The sequence below is a fragment of the Onychostruthus taczanowskii genome, unplaced genomic scaffold (genome assembly GCF_017590055.1).
Source record: "Onychostruthus taczanowskii isolate IOZ18803 unplaced genomic scaffold, ASM1759005v1 scaffold28, whole genome shotgun sequence".
NCBI classification, from domain to species: Eukaryota; Metazoa; Chordata; class Aves; order Passeriformes; family Passeridae; genus Onychostruthus; species Onychostruthus taczanowskii.
In genome coordinates, this window is record NW_024500128.1 from 2038130 (window position 1) to 2061492 (window position 23363).

Sequence of the window (23363 nt, forward strand, 5' to 3'; positions counted from 1 at the left end):
TTTGTGGATTTTGATTGTTAAACTCAAGTTAGTTTCTGGTGGGATGTGTATATTTTTATATTAAATACTCAATATTAATATTAATACTATTAAATATTTATTTTTTCTCATGTGAGTTGAATCTGTCAACTGAATTTAAAAGGTGGCTAACAATAATGCTTCCTTTTTTTTTTTTTTTGACAGTCAGGTAATAATACCAATAAAGATTCCTCAAATCAAAAAGCTGAAAGTGGAGCTTTAATAGAAGTTGCTAAATCTAAGATACATCAGGTAAGGGTCTGCATGTTATTTATACAAGAACATTTATTTGAGAGTTTTCTAAATCTGAGTGTCATCTCCTTCAAAACCAGTTCAGTCCAAATTATGATGCTTTCTCTTCTTGTTGTTATCCTTGTTATCTAAATCTTCCTTTTTGTAAGATCCATGTACAGGAAAAACTGACCTGACATCCTGCTCACCACCAACATTTCAGTCCTGTGTGTTATAATTATTTCTTTACATGGCAGTTTACTGCATTGAATTTGTCTGTTCAACCTCCAACAGTCTAAATCAACTGAGGTTTTATTCCACTGCACTGTTCTGTTGAAAAGTAGAACAGTACATATGAAGAATCGGAGTGCTTCTCTATTAGCATTCACTTACTTGTATTTTCTGTTTAGTAGGTAAATGTCTTCATTTAAGATCTTAGATTATTTTAATTAGTTTGTCATTTTAAGTGCCCATATCTGTGTTTGAATATGGAGCAGCTGTTGGCCATTGAACAAAGTGTTCATCTGCTTATTGTAAATACAAACCCTGTAAATGTGGTGTTTAAAGTCTGAATAGAGTTTCTTTTTTGTGAAGAATTTTTGAATAGCTTTTTGCTGCCTATTTTAGAGATGTATATAAAATATTCTGCAGTAAATATCTAGATACAGCTTGTCTTGCAAACCTGCAGAAATTATTGTGTATTACTTAACAAATTTAATCTTTTAACAGTATAAGGTGAGAGCCTATATCCAGATGAAGTCATTAAAAGCATGCAAAAGGGAGATCAAGTCTGTTATGAATACAGCTGGGAATGTAAGTATTCTTAAGACTGTTTTTCAAATCTAGATGTGTTCTGTATCTTAAAACTGAATTTGCTAATGTTCTTTAAAAAAAAAAGTTCTTCTTGAGGGTGGATGTTTGAAGTAATTCTTTACGCAGTCAGTTGGGTTTATAATATCTTTGCAAATGTAATTACCGTAGAATTTTCTTATTTATGCTGTTTTTAGTTTCTGAAAAAATACACCTTGTGGTGCCAAAATAACAGTGAACCACTATTCAGCATTCTTTAAAATTGAAATGAAATAAGTTTTAGTTTACTATAGATGTTATGCACATTACAAACTTTTAAGTAATTGGTAGTTTAAACCAGTTTATGAAAGAGTAATTCTGGGATATGTGAGCATTTTTTGCGTTGTTTTTTTTTTCTTTTTATTGACATTTTTTGGAGGCTTATGTCTTGCTGGAAAGCAGGTTTAACAGAAAGCCTTCTGGATCATGAGGTCTGTGTTGGCAGACTAGGAAGATTACAGCCTACAAGGAACTCTGCAGGGAGGGGGGTTGTGGGGAGGCAGGTATTAGAATACAGGTTAGGGATCCTTTGCCCTTAGCCACTTCTATGACTGGGTTCTCTAAAGTTCATGACAGAGTTTTTGAAAGTAACATGGCCTAAACCCATTAATTTTTAAATGGCAGGAGAAGCAAGTTTGTGAAGTGACATAATACCAGCAGTAGAAATCATCAACCAAGAGATAACCAACTATTGTTTTCTCCTTCACAGTCAGCTCCTTCTCTCTTTCTTAAGAGCAATTTCGAGTATCTGAGAGGCAATTACCGTAAAGCTGTCAAACTTTTAAACAGTGCCAACATTGCCGAACATCCGGGCTTCATGAAAACAGGTAAAATAAAAACCCTTCATCCTGCAGGTACTTGAGTGTCTAGTATAATAGGACTACTTGTTGATATCAATTTTAAGGATATTAATGATTACTTAACAGTGTCAGCCCTGAAAGTCATGGATTTATATGCTGGATGTGTTTCATCTTTCTTCTTGTACTTTCACACAAGACTGTAGTGATTTTCATTGAACATTCTTCTACAGAAGGCTGTGATTGTCCACGAAAATGGATTTCTGAAGCTGTGTTATATTTGCAAGGCTCATGATTGAGTCCCTTAATCAATAAATGAAACAAAAGACAATATATTAGATCTAGAACTGAGACCTCCCTGGCAGTTTTTATGCTTAAAGTTCTCTTTATGATTTAAATTATTTTATAAGACTTTACCATCTCATAACTTTTTTGCATTATCCTTTTTACACAGTGTATTGTTCACTTAGTAGCCTTCGTAGGCTATGACTAAAATCATGTAAGTTTAATTTGCTAATAGTCTGTTTATTTGGATTTTTAGGGTGGGGTTTTTTTTCTCTTTTGCCTTTATTATCCATGTTAACCCTGTAAAACTTTAGTCACCAGCAGATAAGTGAAAAGTTAAATTTTTTGTCCTTTATTATTTAGAAAAAGCCTCTCACAGTGTTACCTGAACGTATATTTAGGAAGAGTGCATTTCCTGCTTGTATGGTTAGGTTGGCATAAATATATGTGTATGTCATATTGGATATAACACTGATACCCATGATCTCACTGAAAAAGATGTTTAATAGACTGCCATAATGTGCTGACCTGAATATGAGAAAATGGTTGGAGCATTCATGGGCTTAGCAACAGCTTTCAGTTTCTGAAAACGGTCTTCTGTTGTTCTCTCAGGTGAATGCTTAAGGTGTATGTTCTGGAACAATCTTGGCTGTATCCACTTTGCAATGGGAAAGCACAATTTAGGAATTTTTTACTTTAAAAAAGCCTTGCAAGAAAATGATAATGCATGTGCACAGCTGGGAACGGGCAGCTCGGATCCAGGTAAGCAAGAGATTAAAACAGATGGTGGGAGAGGGGTTGTCAAATCTAGGAAATAGAGAACAGAAGGTTTGACTAATTATCAGCAAATTTCCCTTTCCATCTCTTTGTGGAGGGCAGGGTAAGAGGGGTGAAAATTTTCATGATAACCTGATGTAAGAATGTAGTTGCTGTTGCCAGAAATATATGATGATGATTAAATATGCTCTTTATTTTTTTTTTGTTTTTCTTAATGTACCATAGGACAATTACTTCTCTCTTGTTTATAGACTTTGTCCATCAGTTAGAGAGGTATGACAAAAAAGAGTTTTTGTGACCTATTTTGCATAAGTTATTTCTAGTCCTGCTGACAATGTGTAGAATCATCAGGGCATGAAGGATGCCCTCTCCATATTCTAGGTAATCAGGTCTCCTGTTTCCTTGTGGATAGGGCTCCTATTTTCCCTAGTTTTCCTTTTATCACCAATATAGCTGTGGAAGATTTTGTTTTTGCTCTTGATGTCCCTAGTCAGATTTAAACCTGTCAGGGCTTTAGCTTTCCAACCTGGTCCCTGGTTGCTCAGTTTCTCTCTGTTCCTCCCAGGTTACTGGTCCTTGCTTGCACCCTTTGTAGGCTTTCTTTTTGTGTATGAGTTTGTCCAGGAGCTCCTTATTCAGGAGGCCTCCTGGCAATTTTTTGCCCGACTTCTTTGTTTGGATGCATCACTCCTGAGTTTGGGAGAGGTGATCCTTGAATATTAATCAGCTTCCTTGGTCTCCTCTTCCATTCAGGGCTTTATTCCATGGAACTGTACCAATCGGACCCCCAAAGATGCCAAAGTCTACTTGCCTTAAGTCCAGTGCAGTGAGCTTGCTGTGCATACTTCTACTGTCCTAAGGATCCACTATTTCCCTCTTCATGAAGGGAACTCTTTGCATGTGGTCTTTCTCTTCATGCAGCCAGGGCTCATCTGAAGTTTCATTGTTTCCTCACTCATCATCCACTAGAGATTAAGTGGGGTGAGACTCCACTATTTCGTGGTCCCAACCAGCCCCTCCTTGTTGGTGAGAACAAGGTCCAGTACAGGACCTGTCCTCATCGACTCCTTCAACATTTGAGGAAGGAAATCATAAACACATTCCAGGAATCTCCTGCATTGTTAATGCCCTCTGTGTTGTCCCAGAGAACAGGACCAGAGCTTGTGAATGTGAGATCTCTCCTATCTGACTAGAGAGGCCCTCATCACTCAGTCTTCATCATTTCATGATGAAGTTATAATTGTTTTCATTTCTTGTTTTCTTTAAAATATACTCACTATGAGGCATTTTATTGCTTTTTCCTCTTTCTCCCCTAGACCTAAGTGCAGCCTTAGGTATTAATGTGAAGACAGAAAGCGTTTTATGTTTGTTGTGAGCAAAGTGGTTCTCTTCTGGAATCTGCATTCTCTGGAATGTGTGTAGATGGGTATTCTCACAAATCTGGGATTCAGTACTATTGTGTAACACTTAGCTTGTGTGATAAGGAACGTATGAGGTCAGCATTTCATGTACTTCAATCTTCATTAAGAATACAATTAATTTGTCTTTGAAATCAGTTTTGGTATGAAAGGAACTTAAGAGAGGGAGGCTAGTGGATTTCAGCAATGTGAGGGGTTTTTGGTAGCTTTGGGGTGTTTCTCACAGCTTCCCACTTCTCTTCCTCTTAGAGTTTTTTGCTGTCTTGAGCTGTGCATCCAATATGATGTAATCCTTTTCTGCAGGTAAAAAATTTTCAGGGAGACCCATGTGTACACTACTGACTAACAAACGATACGAGTTGCTCTATAACTGTGGAATTCAGCTCTTGCATATTGGGAGGCCCTTAGCTGCCTTTGAATGCCTGATTGAGGCAGTCCAGGTTTATCACTCAAACCCTCGTCTGTGGCTGAGAATAGCAGAATGCTGCATTGCTGCCAATAAAGGGGTAAGTAGCTTTGGAAAATTCTTCTAAAGAATGGCATGTGATTACAGAAAGGTAGAACTAATACCTAGAGTTAAGCTGTGTATTTTGAAGGCCTGATGTTGTAACACCTCTGTAAATCCAGATTAATTATTTCTTGTGTATATGTATTTTTATGTGTTTAATCTGGAGCTGCAACAGGTGAAGGGAACTCTTTGCATGTGGTCCTTTATTCTTCATGCAGCCAAAGCTCATCTGAAGTTTCATTGTTTCCTCACTCATTGTCCACTAGAGAATAAGCAGGGTGAGACTCTGTAGTGTGGGTAGCCTGAAAGTGACAGAGGCTGAGGAAGCAGAGATCAGCCTTCTCCATCCTGAAGCTGTTGGGATCACACCTGCTGGGAAACTGAATCTCTAATTGCTAAGCCTTCACCTTCTTCTGGCAAAGTTGCTGGAAACCTATTGATGGCAGGCATATTGCATGTCCTCTGGGACATCTTGTCTCTAACCTTTTAATCTACGTATGTTTAGGATAAACCCATATGATAAAATTCAGAGGGCTGAGGACAGGAAGAAAAAACTGCACGTAAATAGTATGTCTGTGAAATTAAGATACACTGTACTTGAGTCCCTGTAAAAGTGCAATTCACCCCTTAAGTGTGGGGGAGTGATGATGTAGTCTGTAATTGCATGATCCTATGCAGTTATTCCCACAGTATGCCCATTTCACTCCTTTCACAGGTTGTGTGGGATGAATTGAGCAAATAGTTATATTCACTCTGTTTTCCCCCCACCCCTCAATTCTCTGTTTTTCCTCTCTGGGTAGCCTCTGTGCATTTATTTACTGCACACTATCCAAATACAAAATTAACAACTTTTCCCTTGGGAATTTGAATAGTACTCAATATTTTGGTTTCTCTATTTCAGAGAACTTCAGAAAGATACAACTTTATAGCAGAGGTTTGCTTGTATACCGATTTCAGAGGCAGAGCACTGAAGATTCAAGAGTATTGGGTCAAAGCTGGACTGACTCCCTGCATTTGCTGTGCTTTATAAAAGCACTGCATGTGCTATTTATTGTCAGACTGCCTGAGTTTTGTAAAGCACAGCAAATGCAGGAAGAACGGCTTTCTTCATACTAATTTTGCAATTTTCTGTGTCAATCCTACTGGATGCAGTCAGAAATAGATAAAGAAGACACATCTGATCTCTAGTGAAAAGCTGAGTATGAGAGTGGATTAGTGGTTTTGTGGCAAAAATCCAAAGCTAGGATTCCATTTACAAGGATAGTGTTTAGCAGTCTGGAAATGGGAAATACAGATCCTTATGGGGCACTTCCCTATTTACTGCAGACTAGCCAAAGTAGTAGCTTATGCCAGGTTCCTGAGGCTTTCTTCCTGTACAGTTATATGATGATGTGTGGTGTACCAGAGAGCTTGAATTCATGTCAAAAAACAGCTTGTTTTTCCCTAAATTTGTAATCTTAAAAGAAAAAAAAAAAAAAACTTTAGATGCTAGTAATATTAAATGCAAAGAGAAAGTGTCTTTAAATTGTTAGATTTGCAACATGACAAGTGACGCCCTAAAGTCAATAATATGTTCAATTTGACCTTGTAACTCAATTTGCAGTATTATTCCTTTATATTTAAGTATAGATTCATATTTGTGCTCTGAACACTGTATAGAAAAGCAATTTCACTGAAGCTAATTTTCACACACTTTAGTATTTTATAAACATAAAATATAAATGGAAGAATATTCCCTTTTAAACACCTGCATTTCAAACACCTTTTTTGAAATATGTGCTTCATATCCAAACTCGGTGTCTGTATTTTTTATTTGGCAGTAAGTGCTACTATGTCAATATTTTTACAATAGATTCTGATAAATTTTTTTGAAAAGTGACAGTTATTGAAAGTCCAGATTTAGGATAAGTTTTTTCTTAAAACTGTAGCTCTTCATCACTCGCTAATCTTAGCAATGACGTTAAGATGGCTCATGGTAAAACAGCCAAACAACTCCAGTAAACATGGTGTAGAGATAATTCTTGGGACTGCCAATTAGGGTACTTTAAGTTCATTTGACCCCCAGAATGTGTCTGCATACTCAACAATCCATTAAACAAGTTAATTTAATGTATCTTTGCATATGCTGTTGTTCAGCTTTGTGCTCTCCATGGAACAGTTTGGGAGCAGCTTTTCCAAAGAGTGTTCTGAGTGCTGTGTAAGCAGGGAGAGAAGATGGCAAGCGTTACAGTGCCAAGTCTGAATGTTATGTGGCAGATCAAATCATTTCTTTTTAGATATCCTGTCAGTTCTTTTAATATGACTTGGTTCATTGTTCTTTTGCTTTCAAAACAGAGGAGAAACTAGGTCAGTAGGCTATCAGACAAGCTGTCAGAACTAATCTGTGCTTATGCTGTGTGCAGTAAAACCCCTCTGCAACACAAAGACAATAGAAGGTGCCTGATCTTTCATTGTACTTTAGATTTAAAACTGTATCCATTATTCTTATATTTTAGCAGGGTTCAAGGTCTTCTTTCAGCCTTCACTTACTTTGTCAAGCTCTCATTCAATAGCCTTGATATTTAAGCTCTTTTTTTTCCCTTTTCCTTTTAGACATCAGAACAAGAGACTAAAGGTCTTCCCAGCAAAAAGGGAATTGTGCAATCAATAGTAGGTCAAGGCTACCACCGTAAGATAGTCCTAGCATCCCAGTCCATACAGAATGTGGTTTATAAGTGAGTATGTTTTCCATGGGTTATTTAGTTTGTTTTTATAGCTTTGTTAAGGATATATATCTGTTTATCAGAGATTTTTAAACTGTTGTGGAATAACTGTTCATTCATGTAGTGGAGAGAGAGGCATGCTGAAATGCTTGGTGAGTCTTAAACATCATTTTGTGCCTCCTCTGTGATAGCCAGCAGAGGGCTTAACTGTGTGTTTATTGTAAGTAAGATGAGCATTAAAGCTTAAAATTTATTTATCTGAAATTTTATTTTCAGATAGCTAAATCTGTCCTCTTTTTCTCACTTAAAAATATATAATTTCAGTAATCCACTTTAGAAAAATGCAGGAAGAATCTAGTTGCTCTGCCATAAAACTTCAGTGAGTGAAATCAAGAAATTATGTGGTGGAATCTATTGGGGCGTCGTGATGTATTTTCAATATGTAAAGATAACAAGATGCTACATCTTAATAAATTAAATTTGGTATATAAAAATGTGATTTAACATTTTTAGGGTGAAGTTTTCTGTATTTTTGGAGCTCTGCTTTTATTTTTAATTTAGTAGGATTGCTATTTATTGGTCAAATTCTGTGTTTCTTTAAGTGATGGGCAGTCCTCAGCAATACCTGTAGCCAGCATGGAGTTTGCAGCTATTTGTCTAAGGAATGCCTTGCTGCTACTGCCAGAAGATCAACAGGAGCCCAAGCAGGAAAATGGATCTAAAACTAATAATCAGCTGGGGGGAAATACAGAAAACACTGAAAGCAGTGAAGCATGCAGGTAAACAGAATTGAATACAAACCCTTCTTTTTGTCCAGAGGAACTTTGGGCCAACAGTCTGTGTCTGCTCTTTACCTTGTTTGCCCAGCAGAAAAAGAGAACATATTTGTAAATGCTCTTAATAATGCTGGTATATTCAAGGAAATTGTTTAGCTGCTTGTTGTTTGAATTTAAGAATAAAATAATGAGTTGATTTCTCCTGTCCCTAACAACTTCTGTTAAATTAGACAGTGAAATTATTTTTTCCCTTGGCCATCTTTTTTTTTTTCCCCTGTGCTGCAAATGTTATGTTTTCCCACACCCTCCTGCTGTGCATATTGGTATTTCTCTAATTGTAAGTGAAGCTTCATGTTACAGTGATTTTGTGTGTGAGCGCACGTGCGCCATGTACTTGATTCAATATATATCTGAATGTCTGGAAACTCAGCTGTAAACATTTCCCCATGATCAGATTTGACATTCATCAGCTCTAGTATGCTTCGTTGTGTTTGCATTAAAATGGGAAACTAGATTTAGAAAGTAAGTAGGAAAGCAGCATGGAGCTATTGTTTAATAAATCTTCTTTTGCAGAAAAGAATTTAAGAAAAATCTTTTCTGTCAATAAAATATCAGCAACAGTAGTTTGAAGACATGTATGTTAAAGGAAGGTGGTTTAATTTACTGCATTACCTCATACATTCTGGACTTCCTTTTGAAGAATAACTTTTGATCATAGTCTGCACTTTCATTAAAGACCATTTTGAGGGTAAATGTTACAATAACTCATCTGGAAAAAGTTTCTGTGGTAGAACTTGAACTACTTAGAGCATAATGAAAAAACACACTGGTTTTGTCAGACCTGAGTACAGATAAATGTTAAGAAGATGAGATCCATTTGTCACAAGGCAGGATTTACTGTACACATACTATGTTGTGTAGGCACAAGGTGCATCCTCATATATTCTGAGGTTGTCTGCAGATAGGCTGTAGCTGGGGGTCAGTGGCTGTTGCTGTTTGCAACAATATTTGAAAGCTGCTCTCTATAATCCTGTTTTTTCAATTACAGTCTCTTGTCAAGTCACCAAATGATTTATAAATGTTGGAGGGAGGAGGGGGTGGTTGTGGGTTTTTATTTTTGTTTGGTTGGTTGTTGTAGGGGTTTTTTTTTTCTTTTTCTCTTTACTAAGGCTGGAGGTTCTCTGGCAACTATGTATGCAGCCCATTGAGATGAAGCTTCTCTGGTTTAAATGGGACTTCAGTTTTAAGGTTTTGGGGCTCACTAAGGGGCAGTGATGTAAACAAAGTGGTGGCCCTTACTCAGACAAGACCTCCTTTTTTGTTTTCTATTGGGGTGGTTTTTGTTTATTTTTGTAGAAGCGAGGAAAGGAAAACATGCCCTGTATGGGAAGATCCTTTGCTACCTTCTGCTTTCAAAACCAGATGCTTCTTCAGCTGAAAAAAAGCTAAAGAAAGGACTCCCTCATATCTCCCAGTAGTCATTGCCAATTTCAAAATATCCAACAAAGGAGGCTGTTCTTGAATTTCTGTGTCACATTCTGAAAGGTTCTCTAAGGATTTGTTCCTTCTGACAAGGGAACCTCTGTGAGAGAACAGTAAAACATACAAGGCATTTGAAGAAAATCACACTAATTGAACAGGATGGTTTTAAAGCAAATCCCACTAATTGAGCAAGCTGACTCTTAAGGCAGATTCTTCTCTTATTCACAAGAAAATAGCGACTACTTTTAGTGGTTAAGGGTATTTTTTTGAACTAATTTTTGGTAAAGGCATGAAGTACATACTCTGCAACAGTATTGACTATGGATTTCCTTGGAGATTTGTGCTGTATGTTTTGAATGTTGGAGTTATCTTACCTATTTGTAATAGACATGAAACTCATAAATTAAGTTCCTGTTAAGTGGACAGATTCAGTTTCAATTCTGAATTTTCTTTTAAATCTTTTTCTAGACCTTGGTGTCTGTCACTGCCAAGATACAGCCATTAGCTGTCTCTTCAATTCTCATTCCAGGAGGCTCTTTCAGCTTATTGGAGGGTGAAGTTTCATACTTGTTAAATAGAATGAATACTCCCCCAATGCTCCCCTCAGAAAAACAAGGTATAATTTTAAGAAGGTGGAATTTTATTTGGAGAAAAGAAAAAAGAAAGGAAAAAAAAAAAGAAGTGACATTTTGTAATAAAGGGTAGCTAGAAGTCTAAAGGAAGCTGTAGCACTTTGTGGGTTATCTTTCTAGAGTATTTATGTAACTAGTTTTTTAGAGGTCTGGAGAGAAAACTAGTTTACTGCTTTTCCTACAGGCTGAAAGAAGAGAAGCTACAAATGCAGCAAATTCTGTGTCCCCCTTGTTAAAAATGCTTATCCTACACTGAACTTCAAAAATAGCTCAAGGCTGTGAAGATTGGTGTGGGTTGTTTGGTCTGTCAGTCAAATTCTTTTCAGCAAGTGTCCCACTTCTTCCTTCTCAAATAGAATTGTTAGGATAAGAGTGTGTGCCTCAATCTGTGAATAACTTCAACTCCCTCTATTTTAGGCTGCAGAATTTATGTTATTTTAAATGGAGTGAGTAAATACACTGAGAATTTTTAAATTATCTATCGTAGTAATAGATAATTTTAACTGTTTTTATTCTAGCAATAAAAGTCATGAAGGGGATAAATTCATTGCAGCTCCTCCTTCTTCGCCTTTGAAGAAACAGGAATTGGAGAATTTAAGGCAAGTAAATAATATAAAATATCCACCACTAAAAAAGCCTCTTCCTTAATTGTTTCCTAGGGGTTTTTTTGTAGGCACCTGCAATGTTGAATTGTAGCTGGTAATCTTTTTTTCAAATGTGTGTGCTTCCTTTCTTCTGGGCTTTGAATCTGAACAAATAGAAACCATCCAGAATTTCAGCTTAGGTAGATCAGTCTGTTTGTTTCCAGTATTGTAAGTTTGGTGCTATATATTGGGCAAAGCTGAAAATATCAAGTCTCATAAGGACAAATCTAAAAAGCCTGAGAATGTCTGTTGACATTGGTGGAAGGGGATGGAAATTACTGTATGTACCTTTTCCCTTTAAAGCCACAATAAGGCTAGTTCAGAATTCAGTGCCCATGTTATATGCTTGTTGGATGGGAAAAAAATGAAAGTGGAAAGCAGCATAGCTGCTTTTACCAATGAGAATAAAATGGTAAAATTTCAGCAGGAAATGTTACCAATTTATTCAGCAGGAATAAATCCATAGTTTGCATAAAATGAAAGCAAAAATGCCTCTGTCCAGGCATTTGACTTTCTCATGGTGGAAAAATATAGGTAAAATTTCACTGTAGATTTCTTATGTGTTTTCAAAGACCCTTAAACTTCCCGTTCAGGAATCTGAATGTTCTCTAGATGGAATTCCAGCCTGTTGAAAATCTCTTACTATAAAGCTTGCACCTGTTTAGAAAAAAAAATATCTGTTTTAAGTTTCTGTTATGGACAAAGCATACAGTAATTTCCCACTTGAACTCTTAGGTAAACATTCTGTTTCAGCCTAACCCCAGGTAACCTATGTTTTATAATGACCAGCTTAACCTTTCCATTGCTCCAGTACATGTAGCAAATCTTCTTGTGCTCATTTAAAAGCGCTTCAGGAGGAATCTGTGAGGTGATGTCGATTATTTATTCTGGAGTGGTACAGGAGTGTGCTACTTGAAATGGAACACGCTGGATTAAAAACAGTGATGCGGGGTTGCTTGTGGGTTTTGTGGGATTTTCTCCTCCTGACATGTGGCTGCCACATGTCAATATTACATGGCCTCACTTTGTGATATTTTTTTTTAATATGTAGTCTTATCTTTCACAATCAGCTGTTATCTACTGATGAAATCTGGCAACATGTCAGGAAAAACTTAGCAGTTCAGCAAGAAGTTAGCTGCTTCTGGTAAAGAACTTCATATAAGGAAAGGAAAAGCATTGGGTTTTTTTTTTAAGCTTTAGTTTAATCTAGAGGACTACGCATTCCTAGAAAGTGATTCTGCTGAAACAGTTTCTAAGCTTCTGGACATGTGAATAGCAAAATATGTTACACTCAAATAGTAGTCCTGTAGCCTTGCTCATTAAGGAGCTAAGTAGGAAAATTAAAATTCTTGCTGAGTCCAGGAAAATTAAGAAAAAAGAATTCTGGATGTTGTCAAGGATTATCCTAAGGAGTAGATATCTGTTCAGTTTTTTCCTGGTAAGTCGCTGAATTGAAAAAACCTCTATTGCTTCTAGAACTGAAAAGGGACTGTGAATGCCTTTTTGGGATGATTTTATACAGTTGTGCATCCTAGTAAGGTTTCAAAATGCCTGACTTACCTTTGCCTCGAATCAATTTTTGAAAGCTAGAAATATAATCAAGAAGAGGTTTACATGTCCTGTATATTGCTTGATACTTCTGCACAAATTGGTGGACTGGTTGAATGGACTTTTCTCATAATAAGCAGTAATTCAGTTGCAAGGTTTTAAAAGCAACAGGCAGAAGTCCGAGGACACCAATCATTGCTAAAAATTTATGCATTGGAAGTAGAAACTCCAGGTTTTTCTTCTGAGTTTCTTCTAAACAGTTTTCCTTGCTGCTTGTCATCCTTGGACAAGCCAATTCCCTGCTCTGCTCTCAGGCTGTGGTATGTTCCACACACCACAGCCACCTAACACTGTTGGGATACATCAAGAGAAAAGAAGTTCTGGTAGACCACAGTTCTACATTTGGAAAATTTTGTGGATTTTATTGTAAAAGTTGAGATGGACAGCAACCAACCTTGTTGTAGTCTTTCTCCCTAGATTGAAGATGTTTGTGTAAGAACCTTAATTTTCCCTATCAAACCAGATAGAGATAAAGGAATCATTTGATCATTTGTTTTCTCCACACTTATCCAGTTTTGCCTCAGTTATCTATTTAAAGGTTTGCAGTGGTCTGTTTGGCCCTATCACAATACTGGAAGCTTACAGTGATTATCACCCATAGCTGTTTCACTCTCTTCTTCCTCACTCTTAGCCACGGTGTAGTTCTTCCCTCATCTCCCCTTTGCTGGTGCTGATTTTCCCCTTGGCGTAAGCACAGTCTGCATTCTCTATTTCTTAATATTTTGTATTGTTTGCCAGTGTTGAAACATAAAAAGTAGGTATTTTGTATCCATTGTTTGGCTTAGCTATTTGAAATTATTTCACATTAGTGATGTTCTCTTAATGGTTTAGAAGTGTCATTTTTGGTGCCTTCATACTAAGTTTTGAAGGATTGGATTTGCTCTGGCTTGCCATTTCCCTGAGAAATAAGGCAAGTCAGATGTGGAGATTGGGTTCCGTAAACTTACAGTCTGTGTGGGCTGACAAATCCTGTTGCCTAGACCTACACAAGAGGCTGTTTGACATAATCTGGCAGTTTAAAAAAACATTTTTCTTTTTCCTAGTGCAAAGGCAGTTTTATTTAGGGCATGCGGAGGCTCGGTGATGCTGGAAGTCTGCCGTGCTCAAAGGCAACCTGTGGAGTTTTGTCAGAATCCTGACCGGGGTGAAAAACTAGTTTGTCTTTTCCCTTGTGGTGCAATTCTTCTGCTCCGGTTGGCTGTCAGCTCTCCTGAGTGTTTGCTTCAGCCAGCTCAACAATGGATCCAAGTGCAGGAGCACAGCTGCAAGGGAGGAAACCGGAATGTTTCCCCCTTAGATGGCTGTTGCTGAAGGCTTTTGCCTGCTCTTATGTGGCAGTGCTTAGAGCAGAGGAGTAGGTTTCATCCTGTTGTGTGATTGGAGCATGTGTTGTGTTTGAATTTACACTTGCAGAAATAAAAATAGGTTTTAAAAAAGTCGTGGGAAATGTAAGACACATTGATGTGAAGAGCAGTAATAACCGACTCTGCAGGCCCTGACTTGTGTCTAAGGGTATTTTGCTGGTGACACACAGCATCTCTGCTAGCTTAAAAGCTGTACTTCCTTGAGGCAGAGACAAAAGTGGCTAGTTGGAAGCAGGCTGTTATTGCAGAGGTTTTTTTCCCCATTCCATCCCCCTCCCCAGTCACAACCTTTCAGAAATATTTTAGGTTTGGGTCTTGAGCTGGGGAAGCTTTCCTCTCCCTCTCCCAAGCTTTTGTATGTGCTCAGATTTGATGTGACATCTGGACACGGTGGAGAGGAAGTGGGGGGTAGGGGGAAACACTGGAGAAGTTTCTTATCCTGCTTATGCATAATTAAGGAGCATGCCTCCTGGGAAAGGGGAATAAAGGCACCCCAGGTCCTGCCATGAATTACATGACTTACTGCTGGACCGAAAGTGGGCTTGACAGTTGCCAGAAGGTTGGCGCAATAATAGCCCGCCTACCAGCGGGAGAGCCGGCAGCTCTCCTCCCTTCGCTCCCAACGTGGGACCCCACTCAGAGCATCCACTTGTCCTCCCTGGAGAAGAACAGAGTCCTGCTCACAGCAGGGTGTCATGGGCAGAGGCTTGTGCCCTGAGGACAAGGCAGCCTGCACTGAAAGATGTTTTACCAAGTGGAAAATATCTCCAAGAACAGTGTTTGGAGAGGGGGGCAGTTATTACAAAGTGTGAAGCTTGGCCTAATGATGGAGTCCTGATGAGGGGTTATTGTTTGGAGATGGAAAATGTGAGCAGTTCAGATTTCATTAAATGAACTGCCAGAGATTTTCTGGTTTTGGAAAGATAAGCAAGTCTGTGATGGCAACAAAATGCCATGGATCACTGAGTCTTGGCGCTGGGTTACAGCCCTCAATTGAACACAAAACTGGAAATGCGAAATTCTCCAGTGTTTGTCTCCCTGTGTGCAGATGTTGTTCAATAGAAGAGTGAAATATGTGACAGCTTAATTGATAGCTACTGTGTGTCTGTAGATTGTGTCTTATAGCAATCTAGAAATGTGCTACCCTTCTGTACAACACAAGGTGAGGGCAGAGGAGTACAAATGAGAGTCCAAGGCAAGACCAGTAACAAGAGTGTGAGAAAGGGAAACTGTCCATGAGAAAAACGACACATTGTGAAGTCCATCTTTTTTTAGTCTGTTATTTATGATGAAAACTGCAAAATCTTAGTGAGCCACACCATGGTGATCCTTGGTTTATATTGGTAGGACAATCAAGCCCATAAATAATGAAAACTAACTCTTTTACTTCATAGTTAGATGGGAAGTCATTATTGAAAGTTTGATACGCTTCTTTAGCACTAAACAAGAAAGAAGATTTAACAGGTGTATTTAACAGGTGTATTTGGAATAACAGAATTCTCCCTTTAACATATTGACTCTCTCCCCCTCCCCTTTTTTTTTGTCTGCTTCCTTCCAGGTGCTCGATCCTTGCCTGTAGTGCTTACGTGGCTCTGGCTTTGGGGGATAACCTTATGGCATTGAATCATGCAGATAAACTTCTGCAGCAACCAAAGCTCTCAGGGTCTCTTAAGTAAGTCTGATGGGGTCATTTCTTCTTTTTCAACCCTGATTTTTGCTGGACAGTTCTGAGTTGAAGCTTCCAAAGTCTGTAGTTGCTTGCCAGATCTGTGTCTGATGTAAAGAATTGCTTGGCCTGCTCCTCTTCTTGTTGAAGCCCTGACTTCTTGTTGAAGTCCATTGACACGCAGGAACATGAATCCCTCCTTTGTGTATGAATTCCACATAATTTGGAATCAATTGCTGCTTTTGTTACTGTTTCTCCAGCTCTGGGTCCCATGCAGCAGTAGGACCATCAGGTCTCTGTCGTGATTCACTGCAGGGCTGCACATGCTTGGCACAGCACAAGGGGCAGGCATGTGCAGCTCTGGGTAGCCAACATCAGCCCAAACCCACACAGCTGAAAGGTTACTTATGAAACTACAGCCTACTTATGAAACTACAGGGGAAGGTTTGCTCAGTCACTCAGGGTAACAGATCTTGTGTGTGTGGGACTGTCACTTCACCTGCTGCTGCTGCTTCTGTAGGTTCTATTCTTCAGTTTCTCTTGTTCACCTCTCATTTGGCACTGTATTTCTTTGAAGGATATACAAAGTCTATTTTTTTTCTACCTGCCAGTTCTCATAAAGCTCTACAATTCAAAGAAGGCAACCTCACTCCTATCCTTCTGACACTATGCATTTAATGCACAGAATAAAGTATAGCAGAGGTTTTTACAGTAGTAATATTGTTCAAAACTGGTAATGTAGAAGGAAGGCAAGGAAGCTCGTGTTTATTTTTATATGCTGGCACCATGCTTTAAACTGGTCCATGCCAATTAAATTCTTTGGCTTCTATTCTTCACACTACTGCAGCTCATCCTTTTGCACAGTCATTGCATTAGCAAGATCTTTGAGGAGTTTGCAAGGTAACACATAATTTTGTGTTACTGTTATGTAATGAAAGAAATGCTAAATAACAGGTCTTTTGCAAAGACAAAGAGGTGTGCATCTTGGTCCCAGGAAAATAAGTCCTTATTTTTATTGAATGTAAAATAATGTAACACTTTAAATTGTAGATCTACCCATATTCTGGGGTGGCTTTTCTTAATTCTCTGAATAAGGCCCCACCAAGGTACTTTCTCTGTGTAATGGAGACTCCTGTGGATGGATGAATTGTCATGATTCAGGTGTGGAATTTTTTTATAACTTTGGTGCCTAAAAGCAGTAAATGGTAGAACTGGGTATTATGACAATACATTATGGGCAAGTTAACTTCCATGCTATTGTTCCCAGTAACAGTTCCCGTGTGCTCACATTAAAAACTGCATTGTTTGTCTCTCATAACAAACTGTGGGGATTGCTGTGCTGACATTTGTACCCTGACCCTTTGCTGTTGTAGGTTTCTCGGGCATTTGTATGCAGCAGAAGCTCTCATCTCTCTAGACAGAATATCTGATGCCATCACTCACTTGAACCCCGAGAATGTCACTGATGTTTCCCTTGGGATCTCTTCAAATGAGCAGGATCAAGGTTAATGCATCCACACTTCATTATAACTGGTTATGCTTTCAGCTGCCTTCCTGCTGTAACTTTGACACAAATATAATGATGATTAAGACATTTTGTTTTAAGACCTGTAGGTTATTGCAGGGTGTGGGGAGGGTGTTGTTTGTTGTTTTGTTGTTGTGTTTTTATTTTCCTGGCTTCAGTTCTCACTTTGTGTTTGGTGTGTCTTTTCCTTGTTTGTCATTCCTATGAGATGGTTAATTCTGTAGCATTAATAGGACAGTATATTGTAGAATTTTGACTTGTTTGAAGGAAACTTTTGAAAGCTGCTTTTGTTAAGTGCTATTATGGTTAAGTTTGAGTTTTATACATCTCTTCCAGCTTTTTGGTCTTTAAACCAGGCTTTGTCATACCACTGCAGTCTGCTTTGGTGAGAGAGAACTTAGTTAATCTGTATCATAGTCTTCTTGTTGGGAGTGTACATTCTGTTAGAGAAAAGTACTTCAGAACCATCTGTATAGTGAAGTCTACAGCAGCTCTGATTCCAGTGACATGCCTGCAGTTTAAACTCACTATACTCATCTGCACATCTAAAAGCACAACACTGAAATAGGAAGTCTTGAATGACGTAAACTCTTGAGCAAACTGTTTTCCCTCTTCAATGTCAGACTGTGAAGAAAGCATAAAATTTGTATCTTTGTATTATTTTTGTAATAACGTTTAAAAAAGGTCACAGAACATGATGTGTTTGTGTATGTTTTTTCTTTGCAGGGTCTGACAAAGGAGAGAATGAGGCAATGGAATCTTGTAAGTACCGGCCACTGTATTCAGCAGAGTACAAGAATTTACTTGGCCAGTTGGAATAAAAGTGTAAGGAAAAAAAAGAATTTTATTTTCTTTTAATTGCAGCTGGCAAGCAGACACCACAGTGTTACCCCAGTTCAGTCACGTCTGCTCGAACAATGATGTTATTTAACCTTGGAAGTGCTTACTGCTTGAGGAGTGAATATGACAAAGCTCGAAAGTGTCTTCATCAGGTATGGAAAACAAATCTCAAGGCAGCTTTGGGAACAAATGTACTTCCTTCAAAGTGCCATTCTGATCACAGTGAATTCTGGTGATTTCACAGCCCAGGCTTATTTGCAGACCCTGCTGAGATGGTGCCTTTATTCTGTCTTTATGAACCGATCTCTATTAAAAACAAAAGTAATTCCAAATTTCTTACTTGTGTAAGAAGTTCAGTACCACTATAGGCAGCATTTTATTTTCCTTAGGTCATATCAGAACAGTGAAAGATGGCTGGGAAGCCTTTTCACATTTTTTAAGTTAACTTGTTTGAGTTTTTTTGTGGTCTTTTTAATGGTCTAGTATTAATTGTCATAATTCAGAGAAGGTTTTCTCCCTAGTCATTTAATAACTCACCATCAGAACTACTATCTTTAGGGCTGTGAGAACAAAGTGCAATTCTGCTGCAAGTATGCTCTTTGTCTGCCTCTTGTCCCAAGAATTCTCAAGTACTGCTTTTGAAATGCTGTCTCCACTTAGCCTGTCACGTCACTTGGTCTTTCTCATGGTTGGGACCCATTTCTTTCAGTCATGATGTTTCTGTTTTTGCAGCCACTCCTGTCTGTCAGGAAGACTGCTTGGATGCATTGTTGAGCTACAAACTCAAACAGCAGCTTCCAAATTACTTTCCAGTGGTTGTGTATGTGAACAGATTCAAATTCTATGAGGCTCTCAGCTACTTAAGGCAGTTGTTTGACTCTTTTTCCTCCTGAGGCTTCTTATGATGGGACAGGTGTCTCTGCTTGGGCTCTGTAACACCTGTGTAAAGCCCAGAGGAGTTCAAGGCCACCCATGGATAGAAAATGTGGTGGGGCTCTGCATCTACAGTAAATTCATTGACTTCATAGGTGAAAAATGGTTGTATATGGAAAACTAATTAATAACAATCCTTGTTAACTTTGTATTCTGAACTTTGGAGCAGTGGAGGTTACCTTCTTCACCTGTCACCTCACCAGGAAAGCACGCTAGGCTGGCCCAAGAAATACAGATCCATATGAACATAAGCACACAGCAGATGGTCCTGCTAATTAGCGTGAAACAATCTTGCCATGTAGATAATCTTGCAGTCTCTCCTTGCGTGCTTAAAACTGATGGAGTGTATGAGTTTGAAAAAATCTGGTCTTAGTTGATGAATCGTTATTTAGTTTTGTTACCCAAGATGGTGGTAGCAATCTTGTCAAGGGGCACTTTCTTTGTTCTGGATCTTTCTCTTAAGCACTTTTTCTCTCCACCCTCTTCTTTTTCAATAAGGCTGCATCGCTGATCCACCCCAAAGAGATCCCTCCAGAGGCCATCCTGCTGGCTGTGTATCTTGAATTGCAGAACGGTAAGCTGGGAGATGTTCCTGCAACCTAAGTCTGGGATACAAAGGGAGGAGGGCAGCAGTCATCATTCCTGCTCTACAGAGAGAGTTGTGCCTGTATTTTGAGCAATATCCTTTAGGCCTGCCTCAATCTTACACTGCTGTGGATCCATGTATGTGAACCTTTACTTCCATAGTTTATTGCCATCCTATTCTTACACACTCCAGACCTCCTAAGCGTTCATTTCCTGAGCTGAAGTTTTCTATCTTGGTGCAGAAGTCAGCAGTCTTGGATAGGTTCAGTAAAACCCTTGATGAAGTTTCTGCTATAAAGAGGGTTTGAAAAGCTTTCTCCATTAAAAGCCAACAATCCAAGTTTCCCAAAGAAGTTGTGTCAAGGCCTGTGTAGCAAGTATGGCAGCAAAGCTTGTACTACTGATAACTTTCTCTTCCACAATGTTTTCCTTTGAAGGTTCACTTCATTGGTAGGAGGAGAAAGTTCTACATAATGGGAAACTGGGAAGATTGCACTTGGATTCTGCAGTGTGAGCAGACTGGTGCAGCTGCTGCTTGAACCTGTCATGGTTGCAGACCTGTGCTCCTTGGGGGGCACTTTATATCCAAGTGTTGTGAGATGTTCTGTGTGCCTGTTCCCCTTCAGTGATGTTGCAGGCAGGCAGAGGATTTGAGCATTTGCATTTAGAATTGAGACTTCTGCAAAGCTTTTCTTACAAGGATGCTTCTGAATTGGAATTTTGGAAACCTTTATTTCTGCAACAAAGATGTACAGAGCAGAAGAGAGTAGAAAGTGGGATTTACATCATTCTCTCTCTTCTAAGTACATGACTAAAAGATGTTAAAGGCATTTTTTGTTCTATAAAGACAACAAAATGGTGCATCTCTTCTGAAACAAAAACTTCAGTGAAAGAGAGAAATACTCTCCTCACAACTCAGTGCCTTTTCTCCTGTAATTTTACAAGTTTAATTTTTAACAAAGAATAAGTTTTCCATGTATAGTGGTAGTTGTTTGATGAACTATACATACAGTTGAAAATCAGATTTCTTCTTTTAAAAATATCTTTTATTCCGTTGGCATTCACGTTACTGTCTGCAGTGTCATAGTGTTGAGGGCATTTTGTATGAGATCTAGAACCTCACTGTGCAGCTGGGAGAGAGAAGAGGTGACCTTTGGGAAATTAGAAGGTGCTTTGGCATCTTCCAGCTCTGAGGTAAAAGCTGGGTGTCTTCAGCTAAGAATAGGTGGACTCAATCAAAACGAATTTTTTTCAAATTTCCTGTTGTCTACTGCTTTTCCTATCTGTGCCAGCATTGCACTGGAGAGGAAGGGCTGCTGGTGTACCTGGCCTGGGCCCAGGGCTGGCTCATCAGCTCTGTCCCTGAACAGCAATTCATATGTCATTAAATGGTATTTTGGGTTTTTTAATTGAAACTTGTCTTGTAGGTAACACGCAGCTGGCACTGCAGATCATCAAGAGGAACCAGCTGCTCCCTTCTGTGAAGACACTCTCTGACATGCGGAAAAAGCCTGTTTTCCAGCCAGTCCACTCCATCCAGCCCATTCAGATGCCAGCTTTCACCACTGTTCAAAGGAAGTGAGGTTGTGCTTGAACCTGCTGCTGCCCTGGTCAGGGGGGCTTGGGATTTTGTATATTTTTTTTAACCTAGGACACCTGAATACCCCAATTGCTGGAGTGTGTTTATGTAAATTTTTAATAAAAGATGCAAACCAAAAGACTTGTTTGTAAAGGTTATTTCATGAATGATGGGAGGTTAGTACCTGCTTTGAATGGGAGTGGCAGTTTATTTACCAAAAAAAATATTATCCAAGTCTGTAATGCAGCTCTTTTTGAAGAGAATAGAGGGGAGAGCAGTGAGTGGAGAAAACCATACACCTGAAGTAAAATCCTGCTGAAGGAGCAGTTGTGTTGTTGTGTTGGCTGTTGTTTTGACATATGTAAGTCATGCTCTTCCTCAAAAAGAGGGAACCTGTTTCTGTTGGCTTTTCTTTTTTTCTCCTTTGTGGCTTTTTGTGTGATTTTTTTTCCCCCTCTCCCTGGTATAATGGTGCAGCTATGGAAGCATGGATTTGGCTATACGAAAAAGGCTGGGTTTGGGGTGGTTTTTTGTAGGTTTTTCTTGTGGAATTTTTGGTGGGGAGCAGGGGATTGGGTGGGTGGGGGGATTTTTTGGGTGTTTTTGATGGGGTTTTAAGGGGTTTTTGGGTTATTTTTCTTTGCCGGGGGGGCAAATTGTGGCAGGGTTTTAATCTAGTTTCCAATGTAGAGGAATACCTCTCTCTTTAAAAAAAGAAAAAAATTAAAAATTGCCTTTTACTCAAAGGAGGATGGAGCATAATCAAGGACCCTCTGGTTACTTACAGTGAGCACAGGAGGGGAGGAGAGGCATAAGATAATTGGAGCCCAGCACTCCTCACAGTCCCTCCAGGGCTGTTTTGTGCCATTTCAGCTATCCTGATAATCTCCAGGGCAGAGCTGAGCTACCACCTTATCTCCCTGTGCTGCTGGCATTGTACTTTGCCTCCAGCCAGCAGCAAGAGGTCACTTCTCCCAGCAGCACCTTGGATTCGGGGCTGCCCCTTCTGCTCCCAGTACCGAGTGTGAGGGAACGCAGATGTGTCCAGGAGAGGAAGGCAGCAGGATTGGCATCCATCACCTGCGAGAAATCAGCTGACAGAAACAGTACAGCAAGTGTATTCAGCAATGTGCAAGCTTGGAGTGAGCACAGGTGTGTCTCCAGCAGGAAGCAGGACAGAGCAGGCTTGAGACCTGCTGCTGTGACTCGTGTCACAGAACTGCCTGCCCTGCTTTTCCATCCTTTAGAATACAGCCCAGTAGCTGCCGTTCTCAGGAACTTTTCTATCCCTGCAACGCACCCTTGTCCTCAGGTAGGGGCAAGCAGTTTGGAAACACAAGGAATAAGGAAAGTATCAGAAGTAAGTTGGTAGCGATCACCTTTCTGAAAGAGAGAAGAAAGGGAGCTGATAGATCTTTTACCTCAGAGTAGATTGACTGATTAAATACAAAAAGGTTCAAGATGCTCCCTGTGTGGTCCCGAGCCCTGAATAGAGAAGATTCTTCCCCGCCCCCCCAGGAATGCGGGGCATTCACATGCAAAAGATGCTCTGGCCGTGCCCGGGCTCTGTGAAGGATGCAGTTGTTTCCCAGATAAGGCACATCTTATCGCAGCCCCCGGCCCGCTGCCCTGCGGCGGCTCAGCCCCCACAGCAGCCGCGCCGCTCTCCCTCGCACAGAGGGATGGACGGCTGGTGATGGCGGCTCCCAGCGTTTGTTATTAACAGAAAGGAAAAAAATAAATACCGTAACACATCAAGGGAGGCAGCAGCCAAGGACCTGGCTTCTCCCTTCGATCCTTTTAATCTCTGGGGGGAAAGAAACGAAGGCCAAGTAAAACGGTGAGCTGTCCTTCGGTGGAAAAACGGGGAGAGTGAGCAGCCCAAGCTCAGCAGTGGGTTAAGGTAGTAAACCCAGCAATGCTCAGCAGTTCACTTTGGGCCCCTTCCTGAAGGAAAGGGTGCCTGTCGCTCTCCCCTCACCTCCAGGATCGCCCTGCAGCAGCACACTGGCTCACATTCCCACAGCAGGAGAAAGGGGGTGCATTCCCTTTCCCCCCACACACACCACAAGCCATGCTGCTGCCTCGGGACTGTTCCTGCACCGTGCCTGTGGCCACTGCCGCTTCTCCTGTCAGAACCTTTA

At 39.7% G+C, this 23363-nt stretch overlaps 1 protein-coding gene across 1 annotated transcript in view; it reads left to right on the forward strand.

The window, feature by feature from the left end:
* The window catches only part of CNOT10 (CCR4-NOT transcription complex subunit 10), a 32514-nt gene extending 11156 nt beyond the window's left edge, over nt 1–21358 (forward strand). Inside the window, exons 6-19 of the mRNA XM_041407830.1 lie at nt 184–270; nt 979–1062; nt 1808–1925; nt 2793–2942; nt 4679–4881; nt 7476–7597; nt 8188–8364; nt 10994–11074; nt 15650–15763; nt 17131–17261; nt 18009–18044; nt 18147–18274; nt 19554–19629; nt 21068–21358. Of these exons, the coding sequence (XP_041263764.1) occupies nt 184–270; nt 979–1062; nt 1808–1925; nt 2793–2942; nt 4679–4881; nt 7476–7597; nt 8188–8364; nt 10994–11074; nt 15650–15763; nt 17131–17261; nt 18009–18044; nt 18147–18274; nt 19554–19629; nt 21068–21222 (1662 nt within the window). The 3' untranslated portion in view covers nt 21223–21358. The remainder of the gene's footprint in view (nt 1–183; nt 271–978; nt 1063–1807; nt 1926–2792; nt 2943–4678; nt 4882–7475; nt 7598–8187; nt 8365–10993; nt 11075–15649; nt 15764–17130; nt 17262–18008; nt 18045–18146; nt 18275–19553; nt 19630–21067) is intronic.
* Nucleotides 21359–23363: the final 2005 nt, after the last annotated feature.